Consider the following 26,960-nt stretch of genomic DNA (forward strand, 5'->3'; position numbering starts at 1 on the left):
TATAAAGGGCTTTAATTTGGCCAGTGGAGTCTGTTTTAGGGGTTTGACTTAAATATTAGGAGTGACAGTCTCCTTTTTCAGAGTCAATCTACAGTGGATAACAGGATCGGTTGCTGTTTCCTCAACGGCTGTAATTTAGCTAATACTGTGGCCAGTATGCTTTGAGACGGCAAGTGGGTTTAGTGTCTGCCATAATTGTATATATTGCACTCTGAATTTGCGATCTGTTTGAGCTCTGTTTTTAGACGCTGCTGTTCAGAGCCGCTTTCAGAGTGGGTAATTTACAGCATTCACGGTTTACATTTATCTTTGGCGCAGATGTTAAAATGGCACCGTTATTCCATCTATCTCTTTTTTTAATGGGTGCTGCTGTACAGGGCCGCTTTCAGAGGAAGTAGTTTGCCATTTTTGCGGTTTCTTATATTTGTAGGCGCAGACGTTAGAATGGCGCTGTTACTCAATTTCACTCTGTTTTAATGGGCCCTGCTGTACAGGGCCGCTTTCAGAGGGAATAATTTACTGCCTTCGCAGTTTCATGTATTTGTAAGTGCAGATGATAGAATGCCGCCGTTACTCTTTCACTCTGTTTTAATGGACACTGCTGTACAGGGCTGCTTCTAGAAAGAGTACTTTGCCGTATTCACGGCTACACATTATAGAGGCGCAGATGAATGGCGCAGTAATAGAATTGCACTTCAGGCACTGATGTTTGGGCTCCGGTGTATGGGGACAATTGTAGCTTTCTATTTAGGAAGCTGCACGATGGAGTATGTTTTAGCTAGCAGCAGACTAGCCGCTGACTCTAATACTTTTTTCTTTTGCTGCCGCTTCAGTTGAGGGATGAGAGCCATCTCTGACAAGTGGGGCTGTTTGCAGTATATGGCCGCTTTATCTTTGTAAGTTTTCCTATATCAACTTATTAGTTTGGTAACTATGATAGTTGATATTGATAGTTGATTTTCTCTGTTTTTGCGTGGAGGTTAATAATAATGCCAGAGGAGCACTTGTGTTTAATTGCATTTGTGTTCAGTCCACCCTGCCTTATTCTTTTAATGGTTTTACTTCATATTTTCTCTTAAAGGGATAGTAAACCCCAAAATTTTCTTTTATGATTCAGATAGAACATACAATTTTAAACAACTTTCCAATTTAATTCTATTATCAAATTTTCTTCATTCTCTTGTTATCCATTGCTGAAGGGACAGCATTGCACTACTGACAGGAAGCTGAAAATATTTATTTAGCCAATCACAAGAGACAAATTTGTGCAGGCACCAATTAGCAGCAGCTCCCACTAGTGTACGATATGTGCATATTCATTTTTTAACAAGGGATACGAAGCACATTGGAAAATAGAAGTGAATTTAAAAGTGTCTTAAAATGACATGCTCTATCTGAATCATGCAGGTTTAATTTAGGTTTTCCTATCCCTTTAAGGTTATCTTTTATTGAGCTGGTGCGATATCACAGCTCTTCGCAGTCTGTATTCACTAGTGTGAATTATGAAGAAGGATATTTATGGGCCTTTTCCTGTGTCCTCTGCGCATATTTCATACACCTTCCTGACTTGTAGGACTTTGAGGTCCTTTAGTTCATGTGTAACAATGGTAACTTGTATTCCTCTGTAGTTTAGATGACTATGGTTCTCATTTGTTTATCTAAATAAAAGACCCATTCTCAGAGGCTAATTCTTTTTTTTTAGTATATTCAGAATTTATACTTTGCTATGGTGCCATTGTGTGTTTTTTTGAGATTGTTGCATCTGCTCTAATAATCCTTTATCAGAGCATTTAATTTTATTTCTCTATAACTGTTTTCTATATCCTTTTTGATGTCCAGATGATATCTGTTCCTCTTATAGGTTGGAGGTTTTTATGCCTTATCTCTGTTTATCAGATATTGTTGTCTGATGGAGAGTATTTAAGTCTCATATATGATGCTACATAGGTTGTAGACTCTTATTAGTGGTTTTCAACTCTAAGATATTTGCTTATGTCGTCATATTCTTTGTAAAAGGCACATTTTTATATCGGTTTTCTTTTTGTTTGTTTTTTGTGACAAGCCTTCTGAAACTGACCATGGTAGCACGTCAGTTTTATTGTATGATGGCAGGCCTCACTCAAGGCTCTTGCTCTTTCTTAATTTGTCTTATCTGAAGAGCACCTATTGTCTTTGGACAGTTCCTATAGAGGAACATGGATAAGGTATTTTTATCTTTTGGTTAAAGAGGGAATTTTTGTCCCATCCTAAACTTTAGGGTTGGAAGGCAAGTTCTTGTCTACCGTAATCCTGTGGGACGAGTATATACATTTTTTTGCAGCTCAAATTCAGTACTGTTCCTCCTCTCAAGATTATCTGTTGACCAGATAAAGAGAGGCATTCTTGAAATGTGTACAGGATCTTTCCTCACTGGGAGTGATAATTCCAGTCCCAGTACAGGAACAGAGTCTAGGTTTCTATTCCAATCTGTTTGTGGTTCCCAGACCTATTCTAGACCTGAAGGGTCTAAACAAGTTTTTCAGAGTACCATCCTTCAAGATGGAAACTATCTGTTCCATTCTTTCTTTACTACAAGAGGGTCAGTTCATGATGACCATAGACATGAATGATGCGTACCTTAATGTTTCCATTCACAGGGATCATCACACATTTTTGAGATATGCCTTTCTGGACAAACACTTTTTCAGTTTGTGGCTATTCCGTTTGGCTATGCCACAGCTCCCAGAATGTTTTCAAAGGTTCTGGGGGCTCTCTTGGCAGCGATTAGGTCTCAGGGAATTGTAGTGGTGCACTACCTGGACTACATATTGGTTCAGGCACCATCTTTTCCACAAGCAAAATCTCACAAAGAGATCTTGTTGTCTTTTCTTCGTTCCCACGGATGGAAAGTAAATTGGGATAATATATTCCCTATCGATTAAAAAAAATTTCTGACAGAGGTCAGAAGAGCCAAACTTCTTGCCTCTTTCTACAATCTACTGTTCGGCCATCAGTGGCTCAATGTATAGAGGTAACCGGTCTTATGGTAGCTTCCACGCACATCATTGCCTTTGCTCAATTCCATTTGAGAGCTCTGCAGTTGTGAATGTTCAGACAATGGAACGGGGATCATGCAGATCTGTATCAGAGGATAGATCTAGATCAGTTGACAAGAGACTCTCCTGTGGTGTTTTTTTCAGGAACATCTGTTCCAGGGCACATGTTTTCGGAGACTTTCCTGGGTGATAGTGACCACAGACGCCAGCCGGCACTCCATCCGGAGGTGTTCTCCAGCTTAACCCTCATATTGGGGGTGCCAAAGTTGGATCTGATGGCGTCTCGGCAGAACACCAATCTTTCAAGGTACAATTCAAGGTCAATAGATCCTCAAGCCTCTCAGATGCTCTGGCGGTCCCTTGGGATTTCAGGCTGGCGTACCAGTCTACTCCGTTTGCTCTCCTTCGAGTTATTGCTCGTATCAAATAGAGGGCATCAGTGATTCTAATAGCCCCTGAGTGGCCTAACAGGATCTGGTATGCGGACCTAGTGGAGATGTCATCTCTCCCACCTTGGAGATTGCCTCTAAGGAAGGACCTGTTAATTCAGGGCCCTTTCCTTCATCCAAATCTTGTTTCTCTGAAGCTGACTGCCTGGAGATTGAATGCTTAGTTCTGTCCAAGCGTGTGTGTTTTTTTGTGTTTTTTGAGTCGGTCATTGAGACCTTAATTCAGGCTCGTAGCCTTTTAATAGAAAGATTTACCAAAAGATATGGCGTACATATCTTTATTGGTGTGGATTTAAGGGCTACTCTTAGAGTAGGGTTAGGATTCCTAGGATTTTGTCTTTTCTCCAGGAAGGTCTGGAGAAGGGTTTATCAGTCAGTACTCTGAAGGGTCAGATTTCTGCCATATCTATTTTGCTGCACAAGCGTCTGGCGGACGTGCCAGATGTGCAATCTTTTTGTCAGGCCTTGGTCTGAATAAGGCCTGTGTTAAGTCTGTTGCTCCTCCTTGGAGCCTTAACCTTGTTCTTATGGTTTTGCAGCAGGCTCCATTTGCGCCATTGCTTTTTATAGATGTTATCTTGGAAAGTTTTGTTTCTTATTGCTATCTCTTCTGCTCAGAGTTTCGGAACTCTCAGCTTTGCAGTGTGATTCGCCTTATCTTATTTTTCATGCTAAGGCAGTTCTTCATACGAAGTTAGGTTTTCTTCGTAAAGTGGTTTCGGATTGAAATATTAATCAGGAAATTATTGTTCCATCTCTATGTCCTAATCCTCCTTCTTATAAGGAACATTTGTTACTCAACTTGGATGTTGTGCGTGCTCTTTAATTTTTCCTTCAGGCGACTAAGGTTTTTCGCCAGTCTTCTGCCCTTTTTGTTTTTTTCTTTGGGAAACGTAAAGGTCAGAAAGCTACTGCTACTTCTCTTTCTCTCTGGTTGAGAAGTTTAATTCTTTTGGCTTTCGAGACTGCTGGACAGCAGCCTCCTGAGAGGATTGCAGCTCATTCCACTAGGGCTGTTTCTTTTTCTTGGGCCTTCAAAATTGAAGCTTCTGTGGAACAGATTTCCAAGGCTGTAACTAGGTCTTGTCTGCATACTTTTTCCAAATTTAATAAATTTGATACTTTTGCCTAGGCTGAGGCTTCTTTTGGGAGAAAGGTTCTTCAAGCAGTGGTGCCTTCTGTTTAGGTTACCTGTCTTGTCCCTCCCTAATCATCTGTGTCCTCTAGCTTGGGCATTGGTTCCCAACAGTAATTGATGATGCCGTAGACTCGCCATATCTTAGGAAAGAAAACAAAATGTATGCTTACCTGATAAATTTATTTATTTCCGGATATAGTGAGTCTGTGGCCCCGCCCTTTATTTTAGGACAGTTAATTTTAACTAAACCTCAGGCACCGCTACACCCTGTGTTACTCTTTTTTTTTTTCTCCATTTACCTTCGGTCGAATGACTGTGGATTATGGGTAGGGGAATGACACTTAACAGCTTTGTAGTGGTGCTCTTTGCCTCCTCCTGCTAGCCAGGAGTGGTATTCCCAACAGTAATTGATGATGCCGTGGACTCACCATATCCGGAAAGAGAGAAATTTATCAGGTAAGCATAAATTTTTTTTTGTGATTGACTGATAGCTGTTACATTATACAGGGGGAGGGAAAACTGGATTTTTCAAATTTAAAGTGCTATTTATTGGTACTTGAGGGCAGTTGTCTGGTGAGTCAGTCTCCGGTGACTTGATATGCAAATTGTTCTCTCTTTACAGAGTCCTGATGGTGCTCATCTCACTTGGGAGCCTCCTTCAGTTACCTCAGGCAAGATTATAGAGTACTCTGTGTACCTGGCAATCCAGAGCAGCCAGAGTGTTGAACAGAAATCCACAACACCAGCTCAACTGGCTTTCATGCGTGTTTACTGTGGTCCTAACCCTTCCTGCTTAGTCCAGTCCTCCAGCCTTTCCAATGCACACATAGATTATACAACAAAGCCTGCTATCATATTTCGTATTGCTGCTCGCAACGAGAAGGGCTATGGACCTGCCACCCAAGTTAGGTGGTTGCAAGGTAAGAGCCATTTGACACAGTTCTGCATCTAACAAGTTTATAACAGCAGTTTTGTGCAAACTTATGATTTTGTTGCAACGTTTACAGAATCCAGTAAAGATGGGTCAGCGGGGAAGCCAGTAAATAAACGTCCCGTATCATCCCCTGAAACGTAAGTATTACTCCTTTCTTCTGAACAGGAGATTTGTTTTCCTAATGTTCTGTTACCTAATAAGGGGAGCCTCAAAACCAAAAATCATTAGTCAATTAACCTGAACTAGAGTACACACTTTCCAACATATATAATCAGTTATTTCAACAAACATGTCCTCCCTATTATTGGGGTAAATTGGCCCATATTATATACAGAATGTGAAGTGACTGTTAAAGGGAGATATTGCACCATGCTGTAACATATCAACGTACAAGAAATCTGTATCAAAAAAAGGCATGTTCATCAGATTTTACCACGCACACAAAGATATCACTAGCAATCTAGTAATTTCAGAACTCATCAATGATATCTCATATATATATATATATATATATATATATATATATATATATATATATATATATATACATATATATATATATATATATATATATACATATACATACAGGTAGCCCTCGGTTTACGCCGGGGTTAGGTTCCAGAAGGAATGGTTGTAAATCGAAACCGTTGTAAATTGAAACCCAGTTTATAATGTAAGTCAATGGGAAGTGAGGGAGTTAGGTTCCAGGCCCCTCTCAAAATTGTCATAAGTAACACCTAATACATTATTTTTAAAGCTTTGAAATGAAGACTTTAAATGCTAAACAGCATTATAAACCTAATAAAATAATCACACAACACAGAATATATAATTAAATTAAGTTAAATGAACAAAAACATTTGCTAAACAGCATTATAAACCTAATAAAATAAACACAAAACATAGACTTCACTTGCATTTTTCTGCAAACAGTTCTTTCTATGCATTCCAATCTGGACTGATTTATAGACAGGAAGATCTTGTTCCTTTGAAATCTGCTTGATAGCTCAGGTCTGGTTAAACTGATTAATTTCAGCTTGCTTGGCTTTGCTGCAACACAAGCGGACAGCTCCGCCTACTGGCTATTTTAATCAATGCACTGCTTCTCAATGCTTTTCAATAGCAGTCACATGACTGGAAAAAAAGGTTGTTATTCTGAAACGGTGCAAATTGAGGGCCACCTGTATATTTATTTTATTTTTTTATTTTTAAAGACACGATGAGTCCACGGATTTCATCCTTACTTGTGGGTTACGCCTCCTGGTTAGCAGGAGGAGGCAAAGAGCACCACAGTATAGCTGTATAATTAGCTCCTCCCTTCCCTCCCACCCCAGTCATTCTCTTTGCTTATGTTAGTGATAGGAAGAGGTAAAGTGAGGTGTTAGATTAGATTCTTCAATCAAGAGGTTATTATTTTAAAAGTAGTGCCAGAGAGTGCTACTTTGTTCTGGGGTGTAGCCTAGACCAGATCATTCTCTACAGTAGAACATTTGGTGGGTTTAAAGCAATGGGAACTTGTGGGACATAATTCTCACTGCGCCTCCCATATACTTTTGCTGCCCTATCCTGGGGGAAAATCTGAGGGACTTTACTCAGTATTTTTCATGTAATCTTCAGGTCCATGTGAGCAGTAGGACTTCACACACCTGGGTGCTGCCTTTGCTGTCGGCAGCTTGTGAGGTAAGTGCCATTTTCTATTTCTGGGCTTAGAAGTAGTACTTGGGCAGCCCTTAGTGTAAGATATGGGCTCTTTATTCAGGTGTGCATTCTCATTTAAGTTTAGGAGAATATACAGACAGCACATGTACTTCACTTGTCACAGCACTCTCGGCGGTGGTATAATTCCAACACGCCGACCGGGAGTTTGCAATATTGACATTGTTCCTGTTGCAGCATACAGCAGCTGTTACAGGACAAGGTAATGGTCACTCACGTATAGGATAAACCTGTACACAATTCATATGGCACATTGTGATACAAAAAGAGAACAGTGGGGCTCAGAAGAGGTTTGCTTGGGTCACAGGGCAATAATATACTGTCAAAATCCCAAAAAATGTATAGTTCTCATACAGTGCCCTGCATTTCCTCTATAACTCATTTGAGTTGCTTTATTAGACTTCGCTCTTCTCATGGTTTGATGCGTTGTCTGCTAGAGAATTTCAGCAGTTTTTTTGTTAAGTCATCCCTTGTGATTTTAGGATGGAACAAATGCACACACAAAATTAGGTTACTTTCAAGATCTAAAGAGACAGTAACGTGTTTTTTTGGGTGTAAATTTTATTAAAAAATAAATTTTGAACCTACTCCCTCTAAGGCGGTTGCTTTTTAGGAGTCTGTTGGCGATGATTAAGTTATGCCACAAATGTATCCTATAGCGTCCCACAAAATGTTATGACCCGCATGCAGTGATCTGCGCCTCCTTTCACACTCCACTTGGAGTTAGGACATTTCTGATATGTTTTATACTAGTGCGTCCAGTAAATTATAAGGATGGACGCATTCCCTTTATTTACAAGACTGTTTTCTTCTGTTATGTGTGATCAGTCCACGGGTCATCATTACTTCTGGGATATAACTCCTCCCCAACAGGAAATGCAAGAGGATTCACCCAGCAGAGCTGATATAGCTCCTCCCCTCTACGTCAGTCCCAGTCATTCTCTTGCACCCAACGACTAGATAGGATGTGTGAGAGGACTATGGTGATTATACTTAGTTTTTATGACTTCAATCAAAAGTTTGTTATTTTATAATAGCACCGGAGCGTGTTATTACTTCTCTGGCAGACTTTGAGGAAGAATCTACCAGAGTTTTTACTATGATTTTAACCGGAGTAGTTAAGATCATATTGCTGTTCTCGGCCATCTGAGGGAGGTAAAAGCTTCAGATCAGGGGACAGGGGCAGATGAATCTGCATTGAGGTATGTAGCAGTTTTTATTTTCTGAATGGAATTGATGAGAAAATCCTGCTATACCGTTATAATGACATGTATGTATACACTTCAGTATTCTGGGAATGGTACTTCACCGGAACTACTTTGTTAAAGGTCACTAATCTTTTTAATAAGTATTATATCATGTTAAACGTTTTTGCTGGAATGTAGAATCGTTTACACTGCTGAGGTACTGAGTAAATAAATGTTTGGGCTTTATTTTCCACTTGGCAGTAGTTTATTTTGAATTGTGACAGTTTCGTTTCTCTTCACTGCTGTGTGTGAGAGGGAGGGGCCGTTTTTGGCGCTCTTTGCTACGCATCAACAATTTCCAGTCAGCTATTATTTTTCCTGCATGATCCGGTTCATCTCTGACAGATCTCAGGGGTCTTCAAACTTCTTGAAGGGAGGTACATTCTCTCAGCAGAGCTGTGAGAATTTTTTATATTGACTGTGGATAAAGACGTTACTCAATAATTTTTATGTCAAATTTAGTTATGTTATCTTACTAATGGGAACAAAACCTTTGCTAAAAGTTGTGTTGTTTTAAAGTTGATGCTATAACTGTTCTCAGTTTATTATCTCAACTGTCATTTAATCATTAATCGTTTAAGTACCTCTTTGAGGCACAGTACGTTTTTGCTAAAAAAGATTATAACCAGGTTGCAAGTTATTGCTAGTGTGTTAAACATGTCTGACTCAGAGGATATCTGTGTCATTTGTTCCAATGCCAAGGTGGAGCCCAATAGAAATTTATGTACTAACTGTATTGATGCTACTTTAAATAAAAGTCAATCTGTACAATGTGAACAAATTTCACCAATCTGCGAGGGGAGAGTTATGCCGACTAACTCGCCTCACGCGGCAGTACCTGCATCTCCCGCCCGGGAGGTGCGTGATATTATGGCGCCTAGTACATCTGGGCGGCCATTACAGATAACATTACAAGATATGGCTACTGTTATGACTGAAGTTTTGTCTAAATTACCTGAGCTAAGAGGCAAGCGTGATCACTCTGGGGTGAGAACAGAGTGCGCTGACAATACTAGGGCCATGTCTGATACTGCGTCACAGCTTGCAGAGCATGAGGACGGAGAGCTTCATTCTGTGGGTGACGGTTCTGATCCAAACAGATTGGATTCAGATATTTCAAATTTTAAATTTAAATTGGAGAACCTCCGTGTATTACTAGGGGAGGTCTTAGCAGCTCTCAATGATTGTAACACCGTTGCAATACCAGAGAAACTATGTAGGTTGGATAAATACTTTGCGGTACCGGCGAGTACTGACGTTTTTCCTATACCTAAGAGATTAACTGAAATTGTTACTAAGGAGTGGGATAGACCCGGTGTGCCGTTCTCACCCCCTCCAATATTTAGAAAGATGTTTCCAATAGACGCCACCACTCGGGACTTATGGCAAACGGTCCCTAAGGTGGAGGGAGCAGTTTCTACTCTAGCTAAGCGTACCACTATCCCGGTGGAGGATAGCTGCGCCTTTTCAGATCCAATGGATAAAAAATTGGAGGGTTACCTTAAGAAAATGTTTGTTCAACAAGGTTTTATTTTGCAACCCCTTGCATGTATCGCGCCGATTACGGCTGCGGCAGCATTTTGGATTGAGTCTCTGGAAGAGAACCTTAGTTCATATACGCTAGACGACATTATGGACAGGCTTAGAGTCCTTAAACTAGCTAATTCATTCATTTCGGAGGCCGTAGTACATTTAACCAAACTTACGGCTAAGAACTCAGGATTCGCCATACAGGCACGTAGGGCACTGTGGCTAAAATCCTGGTCAGCTGATGTTACTTCTAAGTCCAAATTACTTAATATACCTTTCAAGGGGCAGTCCTTATTTGGGCCCGGTTTGAAAGAAATTATCGCTGACATTACAGGAGGTAAGGGCCACGCCCTACCTCAAGACAAAGCCAAAGCTAAGGCTAGACAGTCTAATTTTCGTCCCTTTCGGAATTTCAAAACAGGAGCAGCATCAACCTCCACTGCACCAAAACAGGAAGGAGCTGTTGCTCGTTACAGGCAAGGCTGGAAGCCCAACCAGTCCTGGAACAAGGGCAAACAGGCCAGGAAACCTGCTGCTGCCCCAAAGACAGCATGAACCGAGAGCCCCCGATCCGGGACCGGATCTAGTGGGGGGCAGACTTTCTCTCTTCGCCCAGGCCTGGGCAAGAGATGTTCAGGATCCCTGGGCGCTAGAGATCATATCTCAGGGATACCTTCTAGACTTCAAATTATCTCCTCCAAGAGGGAGATTTCATCTGTCAAGATTGTCAACAAACCAGATAAAGAAAGAAGCGTTTCTACGCTGTGTACAAGATCTGTTATTAATGGGAGTGATCCATCCGGTTCCGCGGTCGGAACAAGGACAAGGGTTCTACTCAAACCTGTTTGTGGTTCCCAAAAAAGAGGGAACCTTCAGACCAATCTTAGATTTAAAGATTCTAAACAAATTCCTAAGAGTTCCATCGTTCAAAATGGAAACTATTCGGACAATCTTGCCCATGATCCAAAAGGGTCAGTACATGACCACAGTGGATTTAAAAGATGCTTACCTTCACATACCGATCCACAAAGATCATCACCGGTATCTACGGTTTGCCTTCCTAGACAGGCACTACCAGTTTGTAGCTCTTCCATTCGGATTGGCTACGGCCCCAAGAATCTTCACAAAGGTTCTAGGTGCCCTCCTGGCGGTACTAAGACCGCGAGGGATTTCGGTAGCTCCGTATCTAGACGACATTCTAATACAGGCTTCAAGCTTTCAAACTGCCAAGTCTCATACAGAGTTAGTTCTGGCATTTCTAAGGTCGCATGGATGGAAAGTGAACGAAAAGAAGAGTTCTCTTTTTCCTCTCACAAGAGTTCCATTCTTGGGGACTCTTATAGATTCTGTAGAAATGAAGATTTACCTGACAGAGGACAGGTTAACAAAACTTCAAGATGCATGCCGTGTCCTTCATTCCATTCAACACCCGTCAGTAGCTCAATGCATGGAGGTGATCGGCTTAATGGTAGCGGCAATGGACATAGTACCTTTTGCACGCCTACACCTCAGACCGCTGCAATTATGCATGCTAAGTCAGTGGAATGGGGATTACTCAGATTTGTCCCCTACTCTGAATCTGAATCAAGAGACCAGAAATTCTCTTCGATGGTGGCTTCATCGGCCACACCTGTCCAGGGGGATGCCATTCAGCAGGCCAGACTGGACAATTGTAACAACAGACGCCAGCCTACTAGGTTGGGGCGCTGTCTGGAATTCTCTGAAGGCTCAGGGATTATGGAATCAGGAGGAGAGTCTCCTTCCAATAAACATTCTGGAATTGAGAGCAGTTCTCAATGCCCTTCTGGCTTGGCCCCAATTAACAACTTGGGGGTTCATCAGGTTTCAGTCGGACAATATCACGACTGTAGCTTACATCAACCATCAGGGAGGGACAAAAAGCTCCCTAGCAATGATGGAAGTATCAAAGATAATTCGATGGGCAGAGTCTCACTCTTGCCACCTGTCAGCAATCCACATCCCGGGAGTGGAGAACTGGGAGGCGGATTTCTTGAGTCGCCAGACTTTTCATCCGGGGGAGTGGGAACTTCATCCGGAGGTCTTTGCCCAAATACTTTGACGTTGGGGCAAACCAGAGATAGATCTCATGGCGTCTCGCCAGAACGCCAAACTTCCTCACTACGGGTCCAGATCCAGGGATCCGGGAGCGGTTCTGATAGATGCTTTGACAGCACCTTGGAACTTCGGGATGGCTTATGTGTTTCCACCCTTCCCGCTGCTTCCTCGATTGATTGCCAAAATCAAACAGGAGAGAGCATCAGTAATTCTAATAGCACCTGCATGGCCACGCAGGACTTGGTATGCAGATCTAGTGGACATGTCATCCTGTCCACCTTGGTCTCTACCTCTAAGACAGGACCTTCTGATACAGGGTCCGTTCAAACATCAAAATCTAACTTCTCTGAAACTGACTGCTTGGAAATTGAACGCTTGATTTTATCAAAACGTGGTTTTTCTGAGTCGGTTATTGATACCCTGATACAGGCTAGGAAGCCTGTTACCAGAAAGATTTACCATAAAATATGGCGTAAATACCTATACTGGTGTGAATCCAAACGTTACTCCTGGAGTAAGGTTAGGATCTCTAGGATCTTGTCCTTTCTACAAGAGGGCTTAGAAAAGGGTTTATCGGCTAGTTCATTAAAGGGACAGATTTCAGCTCTGTCCATCTTGTTACACAGGCGTCTGTCAGAAAATCCAGACGTCCAGGCCTTTTGTCAGGCTTTAGCTAGGATCAAGCCTGTGTTTAAAGCTGTTGCTCCACCATGGAGTTTAAACTTAGTTCTTAACGTTTTACAGGGTGTTCCGTTTGAACCCCTTCATTCCATTGATATAAAATTGTTATCTTGGAAAGTTCTGTTTTTAATGGCTATTTCCTCGGCTCGAAGAGTCTCTGAGTTATCAGCATTACATTGTGATTCTCCTTATCTGATTTTTCACTCAGACAAGGTAGTTCTGCGTACTAAACCTGGGTTCTTACCTAAGGTAGTTACTAACAGGAATATCAATCAAGAGATTGTTGTTCCATCCTTGTGTCCAAATCCTTCTTCAAAGAAGGAACGTCTTCTACACAATCTGGATGTAGTTCGTGCCCTCAAGTTCTACTTGCAGGCAACTAAAGAGTTTCGTCAAACTTCTTCCCTGTTTGTCGTTTATTCTGGTCAGAGGAAAGGTCAAAAAGCTTCTGCTACCTCTCTCTCTTTTTGGCTTCGTAACATAATACGTTTAGCCTATGAGACTGCTGGACAGCAGCCTCCTGAAAGAATTACAGCTCATTCCACTAGAGCTGTGGCTTCCACTTGGGCCTTTAAGAATGAGGCCTCTGTTGAACAGATTTGCAAGGCTGCAACTTGGTCTTCGCTTCATACTTTTTCCAAATTTTACAAATTTGACACTTTTGCTTCTTCGGAGGCTATTTTTGGGAGAAAGGTTCTTCAGGCAGTGGTTCCTTCTGTATAATGAGCCTGCCTATCCCTCCCGTCATCCGTGTACTTTTGCTTTGGTATTGGTATCCCAGAAGTAATGATGACCCGTGGACTGATCACACATAACAGAAGAAAACATAATTTATGCTTACCTGATAAATTCCTTTCTTCTGTTGTGTGATCAGTCCACGGCCCGCCCTGTTTTTAAGGCAGGTAAATATCTTTTAAATTATACTCCAGTCACCACTTCACCCTTGGTTACTCCTTTCTCGTTGATTCTTGGTCGAATGACTGGGACTGACGTAGAGGGGAGGAGCTATATCAGCTCTGCTGGGTGAATCCTCTTGCATTTCCTGTTGGGGAGGAGTTATATCCCAGAAGTAATGATGACCCGTGGACTGATCACACAACAGAAGAAAGGAATTTATCAGGTAAGCATAAATTATGTTTTCCCATGGCCGCCTCAATAATTGAGGCCGGATACACGTTCCCTAGGGGGAAAGGAGTAGATTTTTTCCGCCTAGCTAAGAGAATTCCTATTACCTTAGAGGATAGTTGGATTTTAAAAATGGGATGTGTACACCAGGGCGTACAATGGCAACCAGCTTTGTATTTTGCTACAGTTCACTTGTGCAATGGCGGATTGATTTGATGCGTTGTCTGATGCTACTAGGTCAGAGACTTCCCTGGATAGAATCCAGGACAGGATAAAGCTTTCAAATTGGCTAATTCCTTTATTTCACATTCTTCCCTTCACATTATGAAACTGGGAGCATCGATTGCTCTTTTTCAGCGCACAGAGCGTTATGGTTAGAGCCTTGTTCTACGAATATATGCTCTAAGTTTAAGCTTTTAATGATTCCTTTCCAGGAGAAAACCCTGTTGGGACCTGGCTTGTCGGAATTAATCTCTTGAAAATTTTAAAATAAAAAAACTCATAGCTGCTGTTGAATCAGAAACAGCATGTAAAACATACCCCTGATCCGGAATCGGATCTTGTAGGGGGCAGACTTTCTGTCTTCTCTTAGGCTTGGGTTCGGAGACCAAACAGTTGTCCTCCCAGAGGCTGGTTTCTGCTTTCAAGATTTTCTGCAGATCAGACAAAAGGAGGCGTTCTTACACTGCGTAGGAGGCCTCTCAGACCTGGGAGTGATTGTTTCAGTTCCGCTATAGGTACTGGGCCTGGAGTTTTTTTTATCCCAATCGGGTTGTGGTTCCCAAAAACAGAGGGAACCTTCAGATCACTTTTTAGATCTCAGGAGTTTAAACAGGTTTCTCAGAGTTCCATCTTTCAAGATGGATACTATTCGTACCATCCTTCCATTGCTCCAGGAGGGTCAATTTATGACGTTGGTCGTTCTAAAGGATGCATATCTTTATGTTCCTATCCACAGAGATCATCACAAGTTCCTGAGGTTTGGCTTTCTGGACATACACGTTCAGTTTGTGGCTCTTCCTTTCAGTCTGGCCACGGCACCCAGAATTTTCACAAAGGTTCTGGGGCCGCTGCTGGCGGTTCTAAGATAGCGGGTCATTGCAGTGGCGCCTTATCTGGACGATATACTAATACAGCCGTCATCTTGTCGGCAAACAAGGTTTCATACCGACATTGCACTATTTTTTCTGAGAACTCACGGGTGGAAGGTAATTCTGGAAAAGTTTTTTTATTCCGAAGACAAGGGTACCCTTCTTGGGAACTCTAATCGACTCTATATCTATGGAGAATTTTCTGACAGAGGTCAGAAAGTCCAAGATTCTGAATACATGTCGAGCCCTTCAGTCCACTCCTCTGCCGTCAGTGGTGCAGTGCATGGAGGTAATCGGATTGATGGTGGTGGCAATGGACATCATACCGTTTGCTCGTTTTCACTTCAGGCCTCTGCACGCTAAACATGCTCAGGCAGTGGAATGGAGATTATACAGATTTGTCTCCTCGAATAACCCTAGGACAGGAGACGAAGGTCTCTTCAATGGTGGTTGTCTCTGAATCATCTATCCCAGGGGACATGCTTTCGCAGATCTTCATAGGCGATTGTCACAACAGACGCCAGCCTTTTAGGATGGGGAGCATTCTGGGGCTCTTTAAAGGCTCAGGGAGTATGGACTCAGACAGAGTCTCCAACATCCTAGAGCTGAGGGCGATCTTCGATGCGCGTCGGGCCTGACTTCAGTTGGCTTCGGTCGCATTCATCAGATTCCAGTCGGACAACATAACGACGGTGGTTTACATCACTCATCAGGGAGGAACAAGGAGTTCCTTAGCGATGACCGATGTAGCCAAGATAATCCAGTGGGCCGAGGCCCATTCTTACCATCTGTCGGCGATCCACATCCCAGGGGTGTTCAACTGGGAGGTGGATTTTCTGAGCAGACAAACCTTTTATCCAGGAGAGTGGGATCTCCATCCGGAAATCTTCTCCAACCTAATTCTCTGGGGTCGGCCGGAGTTGGATCTCATGGCATCTAGTTAGCATGCCAAGCTTCCGAGAAACAGGTCCAGGGACCCCCAGGCCGAGCTGATAGTTGCCTTGGCAGTTCCTTGGTCCTTCATCTTAGCATATCTATTCCCCCCGTTTGCACTTCTTCCCCGGGTTATTGCTCAAATTACACAGGCGAAGGCATCAGTGATCTTCATCACTCCTGAGTGGCTTTGCAGGATTTGTTATGTAGATTTGGTGGACATGTTATCCTTGCCATCTTGGCAACTTCCATTGAGGAAGGACCTTCTCATTCAGGGACCCTTTCTTCATCCGAATCTAGTTTCTCTGCAACTAACTGCTTGGAGATTGAACGCTTACTCTTATCCAAGCAGGGTTTCTCTGATTCGGTCATAGATACCTTAATTCAGGCGCGTAAACCTGTAACTAGGAAGATTTACCATAAGATATGGCGTGAATATATTTATTGGTGTGAATCCAAGGGTTACTCATGGAGTAGAGTTCGGATTCCCAGGATTTTTTTTTCTCCAAGAGCGATTGGAGAAGGGTTTATCAGCTTCTGGCAGATGTACCAGATATTCTATCTTTTTGTCAGGTTTTAATTAGAATCAGGCCTGTGTTTAAACCAATTGCTCCTCCATGGAGTTTGAATTTTGTTCATGGTTTTCAAGGGGTTCCGTTTGAACCTCTGCATTCTATAGATATTGAGTTGTTCTCTTGGAAAGTTTTCTTTGTTGCCATTTATTCTGCTCGAAGAGTGTCTGAGTTTTTGGCATTACAATATATTTCACGTTTCCTTATTTTTCATTTGGATACGGTGGTTTTACGTACTAAACTTGGTTTTCTTCCTAAAGTTGTTTCAGACCAGAACTTTAATCAGGAGATAGTTGTTCTTTCTTTGTGTCCTAATCCTTCTCTGAAGGAATGCCTGCTACACAATTTGGATGTCGTCCATGCTTTTAAAGTTTTACTTACAAGCGACTAAGGATTTCCGTCAATCGTCTTCCTTTGTCAATTTTTCGGGGAAACGTAAGGGTCAGAAGGCTACGGCTACCTTGCTTTCTTTTTGGCTGAGGAGTATCATCCATTTTATATATGAGACTGCTGGACAGCAGCCACCTGAAATAATTACGGCCCATTCCACTAGGGCTTTTGCTTCCTCATGGGCATTCACAAATGATGCTTCTGTGGAGCAGAAGGCTGCAACTTGGTCTTTTTCTTCATACTTTTTCTAAATTTTACAAATTTGATACCTTTGCCTCGGCTGAGGCTATTTTTGGGAGAAAGGTTCTTCAAGCAGTGGTGCCTTCCGTTTTTAGGTTTCCTGTCTTGTCCCTCCCTTTTTCATCCGTGTACTATAGCTTTGGTATTGTATCCCACAAGATGAAATCCGTGGACTCATTGTGTCTTTAAAAAGAAAAGAAAATTTATGCTTACCTGATAAATTTGTTTCTTTTTAGACATGAGTCCACGGCCCGACCTGTTCTATGAGACAGGTTATTCATTGGTTAAACTTCAGACACTTCTGCACCTTAGCTTTTCCTTTCTCTTACTAACTTTGGTCAAATGACTGGAGTCGGAGGGAAGGGAGGAGCTATATATACAGCTCTGCTGTGGTGCTCTTTGCCTAATCCTGCTGACCAGGAGGCGGAATCCCACAAGTAAGGATGAAATCCGTGGACTCATCGTGTCTAAAAAGAATCAAATTTATCAGGTAAGCATAAATTTTCTTACATATATATATATATATATGTGTGTTTTTATTTATGTGTATATGTATGTGTGTGTGTATGTATACATATTTCCATCTAAAGGGGAGGAGAGTCCACTGCTTCATTCATCACTTGTGGGAAATTAGAACTTGGCCACCAGGAGGAGTCAAAGACACCCCAGCCAAAAGCTTAAATACCTCCCCCACTTCCCTCGTCCCCTAGTCATTCTTTTCCTTTCGTCACAGGAGGTTGGCAGAGAAGTGTCGTAAGATTCGGAGTAGTCTCTTATGGAGGCTAGTACTCTTCGCAATGGGGCTGGAGTTTTAAGTAGTCCTGTCAGCCTCTCAGTGAGAGCATGGATGAAAGTTAGAGTCTGGAGATGCAGGGGGAGTTCTTCTGCGAAACCATCCCGACTCATATTAACAGCTCCTTAAGCAATCAGCGTTGGCGAGTTTCGCTGCCTGCTTTTATTCTCTCAAGTCCATGTCAGGAGCGACGCTACTACCTGTCACACTTTGAAGGGCTGTGTTCCTGTTCCACGGCGTTGATTCTGGTAAGATCGTTTTATTTTATATATATATGTATATATTTATGTGATAACGAAAGAAGACGGGGTCACAGTGTGACTTCTTTTATCTGTATATAATCTACGGTAAGACCCTCGGAAGGGGGTTATGGAACAGGGGGGATTTTAATATACATAATGTTTGTTGTGTTTTTTGCTGCACTTGTGTGAGTTGAGGCTTTGTCTGTGTGAAACAGTTAGAGAGAGATTGAGGCAGGCTTTTTTGGCGCGTCTCTCCCTCAGTGCAGGGGCAGTCCTGCATGGCACACCATGTGACCAGGTGTGGCTTCAGTAACTTCCTCTTTCTCGACCTGTGTTCGGAGGAGACCAACGAAATTTATGCTTACCTGATAAATTTATTTCTTGACACTATGAATCCACGGATCATCTAATTAACAAAAATATCCTGTCGTCAAAAACAGGGTGGGCCGTGGACTCGTGTCAAGAAAGAAATACATTTATCAGATAAGCATATATTTTGTTTTCTTTCTAATGACATGAGTCCACTGATCATCTAATTACTATTGGGAATCAATACCCAAGCTAGAGGACACAGATGATACGGGAGGGACAAGACAGGGAACCTAAAAAGAAGGCACCACTGCTTGAAGAACCTTTCTCCCAAAGGAAGCCTCAGCCCAGGCAAAAGTATCAAACTTATAGAATTTTGAAAAAGTATGTAGAGAGGACCAAGTTGCAGCCTTGCAAATCTGTTCTACAGAAGCTTCATTTTTGAATGCCCAGGAAGAGGAAACAGCCCTCATAGAATGAGCTGTAACCTTACATGAGGCTGCTGTCCAGCAGTCTCATAGGCGAAGCAAATTATACTCTTCAGCCACAAAGAAAGAGAAGTAGCCGTAGCTTTCTGACCCTTACGTTTCCCAGAGAAAACTACAAATAGAGCAGAAGACTGACGAAAATCCTAAATCACCTGTAAATAGAATTTTAGAGCACAAACCACTTCTAGTTTGTGCAGAAGACGTTCCTTATGAGGAGGATTAGTACATAAAGAAGGAACAACAATCTCCTGATTAATGTTCCAATCTGAAACTACTTTAGGAAGAAAACCCAATTTAGTACGTAAAACAACCTTATCAGAGTGAAAGATAAGATAGGGATACTCATACTGTAAAGCCGAGAGTTCAGAGACTCTACGAGCAGAAGAAATGGCAACAAGAAACAAAACCTTCAAAGATAACTTACTATCTAAGGAATGCATAGGTTCAAAAGGAGCCTGCTGAAGAACCTTAAGAACAAGATTAAGACTCCAGGGAGGAGTAACAGGTTTGAACACAGGCCTGATTCTGACCAAGGCCTGACAGACCGATTGAACATCTGGTACCTCTGCCAGATGTTTATGTAACAAAATAGATAAGGCAGAAATTTGACCTTTCAAGGAGCTGAAAAACCACGCTTAGATAAAATTAAGCGTTCAATCTCCAAGCAGTCAGCTTCAGAGAAACTAGATTTGGATGAAGGAAGAGCCCTTAAAGTAGAAGGTCCTTTCTTAGAGGAAGCTTCCAAGGAGGGAGAGATGACATCTCCACTAGGTCTGCATACCAAATCCTGCGAGGCCACGCCGGAGCAATGAAAATCACTGACGCCCTCTCTTGCTTGATCCGAGCAATGATCCGAGGAAGGAGAGCAAATGGAGGAAATAGGTATGCAAGATTGAAATTCCAAGGAACTGCCAGAGCATCTATCAGTACCCCCTGAGGGTCACTGGACCTCGACCCGTACCTCGGGAGCTTGGCATTCTGACGAGATGCCATGAGATCTAGATCCGGCTGTCCCCATTTGAGAATAAAGTTGGAAAATACTTCCGGATGCAATTCCCATTCCCCCGGGTGAATGGTCTGTCTGCTCAGAAAATCTGCTTCCCAATTGTCCACTCCTGGAATGTGGATTGCAGATAGACAACAGTTGTGGATCTCCGCCCGCTGAATAATCTTGGACACCTCTTTCATAGCCAAAGAACTTTGAGTTCCACCCTGATGGTTGATGTAAGCCCACTGAGGTTATGTTGTCCGACTGAAATCTAATAAAACGGGCAGAAGCTAACTGAGGCCAGGCCAGAAGAGCATTTAACATTGCTCTTAGCTCTAGAATGTTTATGGGGAGAACAGATTTTTCCCGAGTCCATGTCCCCTGAGCCCTTAGATGGCCCCAGTCAGGCTGGCATCCGTAGTCTCTATCACCCAGGTAGGTCTGCGAAAACAGGTTCCCTGGAGAGATGATCCTGAGACAACCACCAAGGAAGAGAATCTCTTGTCATCTGATCCAAATGAATTTGCGGAGACAGATCCGCGTAATCCCCATTCCACTGTCTGAGCATGCATAACTGCAGAGGTCTGAAATGGAAACGAGCAAAAGGAATATCCATGGCGGCTACCATGAGACCGAATACCTCCATACATTGAGCCACTGATGGCTGAAGAGTGGTCTGAAGAGACGTACAAGATTAGAAAATCTTGGCTTTTCTGACCTCCGTCAGAAATAGTTTCATCAAAACGGAATCTATTATGGTTCCCAAAAAGACTACCTTTGTAGATGGAATTAAGGAACTCTTCCAAATTCACCTTCCAACCGTGAGAGAACGCAGGAAGGATACAATCATCTCCGTGTGGGAGCTTGCTAAAGGAAGACTGGGCCTGAACCAGAATGTCGTCCACATAAGGTGCCACTGCAATACCCTGTAACTTGAGCACTGCCATCAGAGATCACAGAACCTGGGAGCTGTAGCTAGTCAGAAAGGAAGAGCCACAAACTGGAAGTGTTTGTGGAGAAAAGCAAATCTCAGAAACTTGTGATGATCCCTGTGGATGGGAACATGAATGTAAGCATCCTTTAAATTACTGTTGTCATAAATTGACCCTCTTGAACTAAGGGAAGAATGGAACAAATAGTTTCCATTTTGAAGGACGGTACTCTGAGGAATTTGTTTAGACTCTTGAGATCCAAGATTGGTCTGATGGTTCCCACTTTCTTGGGAACCACAAACAGATTGGAGTAAAATCTTAGACCCTGCTCCTGTACTGGAACAGGAACTATCACTCCCATTTTGGATAGATCCCGAACACAACGTAAGAATGCCTCTATCTGGTCTACAGATAATCTTAAGAGAAGAAATCTGCCCCTGGGGGGAAAGGGTCTTGAATTCTAGTTTGTATCCCTGGGACACAATGTCTATCGCCCAAGGATCCTGAACGAAAAAGGAAAGTCTGCCCCTCACAATATCCGGTCCCGGATCGGGGGCAGACCCTTCCTGCTGACTTTAAATCATTAGCAGGCTTCTTGGATTGTTTCCCTTATTCCAAGATTGGTTTGGTCTCCAGGAAGGTTTGGACTGATCCTGTTTTGTAGAGGGAGAGGAAGGTTTATCCTTGAAGTTTCGAAAGGAACGAAAATTACTCTGATGTCCCTTCTGCTTAGATTTCTTATCCTGAGGAAGGAAATTACCCTTTCTCCTGTAATCTCAGAAATAATTTCAGCCAAAGCTGGGCCAAACAAAGTCTTACCGTTGTAAGGAATAGACAAAACTTAGACTTGGATGACACATCTGCAGACCACAATTTCAGTCATAAAGCTCTTCGAGCCAGAATGGCAAAACTAGAAATCTTTGCTCCCAACTTGATAACTTGAAGGGAAGCATCAGAAATGAAAGAATTGGCCAATTTAAGAGCCCTCATCCTGTTCTGGATCTCTTCAAGGGAAATGTCTGTTTGAAAGCCATCGGACAACCCATCAAACCAGTATGCCCCCGCGCTAGAAACGGTAGCAATACACACCGCAGGTTGCTATTGTAAACCCTTGTGTACATACATTTTCTTAAGAAAACCCTTCAGTTTCTTATCCATAGGGTCCTTAAAAGAGCAGCTATCCTCTATGGGGAATAGTAGTTCTCTTAGCTAAAGTGGAAATTGCCCCTTCCACCTTGGGGACCGTTTGCCAAGACTCCATGATAGTCATTCAATGGGAAACCTTTTCTTAAAAATAGGAGGAGGAGAAAAAGGAATACTCGGCTTCTCCCATTCCTTAATAATTTCTAGAGCCCGATCTGGTACGGGAAAACATTCCAGCATGGAAGGTACATCATTATACTTGTTAAGTTTACTAGACTTTTTAGGGTTGACAATGACCGAGTCGGAGTCGTCCAGAGTAGCCAAAACCTCCTTGAGTAATAAACAGAGGTGTTACAGCTTAAACCTAAAGGATACAACTTCAGCATCAGAGGCAGGAATTACACTGTCAGAATCTGAGATTTCACCCTCAGATGCTACCGAAAAATCCTCATCAGATTTATGAGAGGAAACATTTGGAATAGCCACGGCCGAGTCAGATACCTTACGCACTGATTCTTTAGACTTCCTCTTGCGCTTTCCCTGTAGCATGGGAAAAACAGACAACGCATCAGAAACTGCACAAGACATGAGGGAAGCAATGTCTTGCAAGAAGAGAGAGGAAGCGCAGGGCACTGGAATTAATGGGTACTAAAATTTGGGACAGCATCCGTCTTAGACAATATAGGCTCAAAAAATCTATCCTTAAGATTTAATGTTATCTCAACACATGAGGAACAAAAGGAATTGGTGGTTCAATATTAGCATTCAAACATAAACAACATCTGTAATCTGTAACAGAGTATTGGTCCATTTTAACAGAATAAATATAAATAATTCAATTATGAACAATTTAAATAAAGGAAAAACTGTTACTGTTTCATTAAATTTTAAAATGAAACTGCTTTATTTTTTGATCAAATGCAAAAGCGAAACTACTTCAAACAGCCTCTACACCTCAGCAATAGCTTTGCTGAGGTGCCTATTTAAAAAGAAACTGCTTTACTTTTTAAAACCGAAATCCAAACTGGAGCTGTTTCAGTAATGACAGGCTAACAAATGACAGTTAAACTTGAAAAACGATAAGATGCAGATATCTCTCCTCCATACACAGGAAGTGAGAGAATAACAAATGCGCAATAGATACATTTTTACCTCACACAAGCCCCGCCCGTCGTGGGTGTGTCAAAAATAACGTCTCAGCAGACATTTTAATGCAAAAAACATTAACAAAACCACCAAATGAGCCAAGTTCTCCTCAAGTTCCCAGTGCATGCAATACTGCCATACATAACCCCCCTTACAACACTAGGAGTAATGTATTAAAAATCCCTGTCAGGGAAATAGTAAAGTGCGATGTCTTTTCCTTAAAGCGGCTTAAGAAAATAAATTGGCACTTGCCTCAATAAATCTGCCTGGCAGCAAGGCAGTTCACTAGGTTTGGAGAGGTCCTTTCCCTCACATTGACCTGTAGAAAATAAGGCAGCAACTTTTATTTAAATATGATGGAGGCGCAGTGAGAATTATGTCCCACAAGTTCCCTTTGCTTAAAAGCCACCAATGCTCTACTGAAGAGACTGAAATGGACTACAGCTACACCCTGGAGTAAAAACAGCACATACTAGTACTGCAAATAAAATATTAAACTCTTGATTGAAGAATCTTTTCAGACACCTAACTTTACCACTTCCTTACACTAACGTAGGCAAAGAGAATGACTGGGGGTTGGCTAGAAGGGAGGTGATATTTCACAACTTTGCTGTGGTGCTCTTTGCCGCCTCCTGCTTGGCAGGAGTGATATTCCCAATAGTAATTAGATGATCCGTGGACTCATCGTGTCATTAGAAAGAAAGCTGTTTCTTGTAGTCCGGGTCATAGGAGGTGGGATATAAAGGTGCCATTTAATCAATAATCAAGTCCGTAATAAAGGCGCAAGCTATGGATAAATGTGATGTCTCGTCCTATGCGCAAGCGGAAGGTATGACACTGCTATCCGTCTCAGGGGTCTTCGACTCTGCTAGGTATCTCGGACAGATTATACGCTGAGGAGGACAATTCCGACTTTATCAGAGGATGTTGCTTCTGGGTCAGGATCTGCTACTTCTAGGCCTTTTAGCTGGAGCATTTGCGTTTCCTGCTGAAGGAAGTGCTTGCTACGCTGGAGGTTCCGGAACCGAAACTCCCGGAGGAACCTTCAATCCCTAAACTGGATTGGGTTTACGAGGACAGGGCAGTGCCCCAGGCCTTCCCGGTTTCTATCAAAATGGCGAACATTATTAAGAATGAATGGGAGAAACTGGGTTCGCCTTTTTCTCCCTCGTCTTCTTTTAAAAAAACTTTTCCTCGTTTTGGACGCGCAGCTTGAACTGTGGGGAACCGTCCCTAAGGTGGATAGTACGATCTCCATGCTCGCTAAGAGAACGACCATTCCGCTTGAGGATAAGCTCCTCTTTTAAGGAGCCCATGGATAAAAAGAGGGAGTCCATGTTGCGGAAGATGTTCCAACTGACGGGGTTTGTTTTCCAACCAGCAGCGGCAGTCGCTGCGGTGGCTGGTGCGGCTACCTACTGGTGTGACGCACTATCAGCAATGGTTGGAGACCCCCCTCGATGAGATTCCGGATCGAATCAAAGCCTTAAGGGTAGCGCATTCGTTCATTTGTGATGCTAACATGCAGATTATTCGCCTGAATGTTAAGACATCAGGGTTTTTCTGTTTTAGCTCGCAGGGCTCTGTGGCTTGCTGACATGACGTCGAAGTCTCGCTTGCTTTCCCTACCATTCAAGGGGAAGGTTTTGTTTGGTCAGGACCTGGATTCTATCATATCTAGAGTCACGGATGGCAAGGGTGCCGCCTTACCTCAGGATAAGAGAGCCAAACCTAAGGGATCTACTTTTCGTTCCTTTTGTGCAGACAAGTCTCGGCGCCAGCAGCCTTCCGCAAAATCTGAGCATTCCAAGGGATCTTGGAACAAGTCCAAGTAGACCAAGAAGCCCGCCAAGTCAAAGACGGCATGAAAGGGCGGACCTTGACCCGTCCTTGGACCAGGTAGGGGGCACACTATCTTTTTGTGGGAACCTGGAGGGGAGACGTTTCAGGCCCTTGGGTCCTGGAGGTCGTCGCCCAAGGGTACAGGTTAGGTTTCAAATAGTATCTGCCCAGAGCCAGGTTCCTCCTTTCAAACATCTCTTCAAGACCAAAAAAGAGAGACGCCTTCCTGGTGTGTGCGAGGGATTTCTCATCTCTTGGGGTATTCGTCCCAGTTCCTCCGGCAGAAAGAGGGCTGGTGTATTATTCAAACCTTTTCGTCGTCCCAAAGAAAGCTGCCACGTTTCTTCCAATTCTGGACCTAAAGGCCCTAAACAAGTTTTTTTCATTCCCATCGTTCAAGATGGAGACGATCAGGTCGATTTTGCCCCTGGTTCAAGAGGGGCAATTCATCACTATAGAACTGAAGGGTGCTTACCTTCATGTTCCAATCCACAAGGATCACTTCAAATTTCTAAGGTTCGCCTTCCTGGTTCAGCACTTCCAGTTTGTGGCCCTTCCATTTTGTTCTGGCGACAGCCCCATGGGTCTTCACAAAGATTCTGGGAGCTCTTCTCGCAGTAGCGAGAGCCAGAGAGAAGGATTGCAGTGGCCCTGTATCTGGACGATTACCTGGTCCAGGCTCCATCCTACAGTCTGGCGGAGGAATATTCGAGCGCTCTCCTCCTACTTTGCTCCCACGGGTGGAAGATAAACGAAGGATACAGTTCATTGGTCCCCAGCAACAGGGTGGAGTTCCTGGGTACGATACTAGATTCTTCTGCAATGAAAATATTTCTGACAGACCAGAGATGTTGAAAGCTTGCGTTCAACTGTCTAGCCCTGCAGACATCCTCCAGGGCATCTGTGGCCAAGTGTAATGAGGTAATCAGGCTCATGGTATCCAGCATAGATGTCATCCCCTTCGCCAGGTTCCATCTCAGACCTCTTCAGCTGTGCATGTTGAGACAATGGAACAGCGATTCAGATTTGTCCCAACAGATATTTCTGGACAGACCGGTGAGGGAGTCCCTGTCTTGGTGGATCCAACCGTGCCAGTTGTCTCAGGGGACTTCCTTCCTGAGACCATCCTGGGAGATTGTAACCACGGATGCGAGTCTATCTGGATGGGGAGCCATTTGGGGTGCCAGAAAGGCAAAAGGACTCGACAGGAATGGAGTCTGCCTATAAATATTCTGGAACTTCGAGCGATATTCAACACTCTGAAGGCTTGGCCCCCTCTGGGATCGTCCCAATTCATCAGATTTCAATCGGACAACACCACCTCGGTGGCTTACATAAACCACCAGGGGGGAGCGAGAAGCTACCTAGCAATGAGGGAAGAATCTCGGATTCTGGATTGGGCAGAGACTCACAATTGTTCGATCTCAGCGATCCACATTCCGGGTGTGGACAACTGGGAAGTGGATTTTCTGAGCAGACAGACGTTTCATTCAGGGGATTGGTGTCTCCACCCCGAGATGTTTGCGGAGATCTGCAGCAGATGGGGGACGCCGGAAATAGATCTCATGGTGTCCAGACTCAATTGCAAGCTACCCAGATACGGGTCGCAATCCAGGAATCCCCAGGCGGAACTGATAGATGCCTTGGCGGTACCCTGGGACTTAAACCTAATCTACATATTAACACCGTTGCCTCTTCTACTTAGAGTAGTGGCCTGCATCAAGCAGGAGCAAGCTTCGGCTATTCTGATTGCTCCGTTGTGGCCGCGGAGGACGTGGTTTGAAGGATCTAGTGGCGATGTCGTCATCCGCCGTGGAAGTTACCTTGTCGCAAGAATCTGCTAGCACAAGGTCATGGTATCCAGGATTTTGGCCTTTCTCCAGGATGGTCTGGATAAGGGTCTTGCCGCCAGTTCCCTAA

At 43.2% G+C, this 26,960-nt stretch overlaps 1 protein-coding gene across 1 annotated transcript in view; it reads left to right on the forward strand.

Annotated features, from left to right (window-relative positions):
- The window catches only part of HCFC1 (host cell factor C1), a gene marked incomplete in the record, with an annotated part of 480,694 nt that overhangs the window by 447,272 nt on the left and 6,462 nt on the right, over positions 1-26,960 (forward strand). Inside the window, 2 exon segments of the mRNA XM_053696082.1 lie at positions 5,245-5,542; positions 5,630-5,693. Of these exon segments, the coding sequence (XP_053552057.1) occupies positions 5,245-5,542; positions 5,630-5,693 (362 nt within the window).

The sequence above is a fragment of the Bombina bombina genome, chromosome 12, assembly GCF_027579735.1.
Source record: "Bombina bombina isolate aBomBom1 chromosome 12, aBomBom1.pri, whole genome shotgun sequence".
In the NCBI taxonomy this organism is placed as follows: domain Eukaryota; kingdom Metazoa; phylum Chordata; class Amphibia; order Anura; family Bombinatoridae; genus Bombina; species Bombina bombina.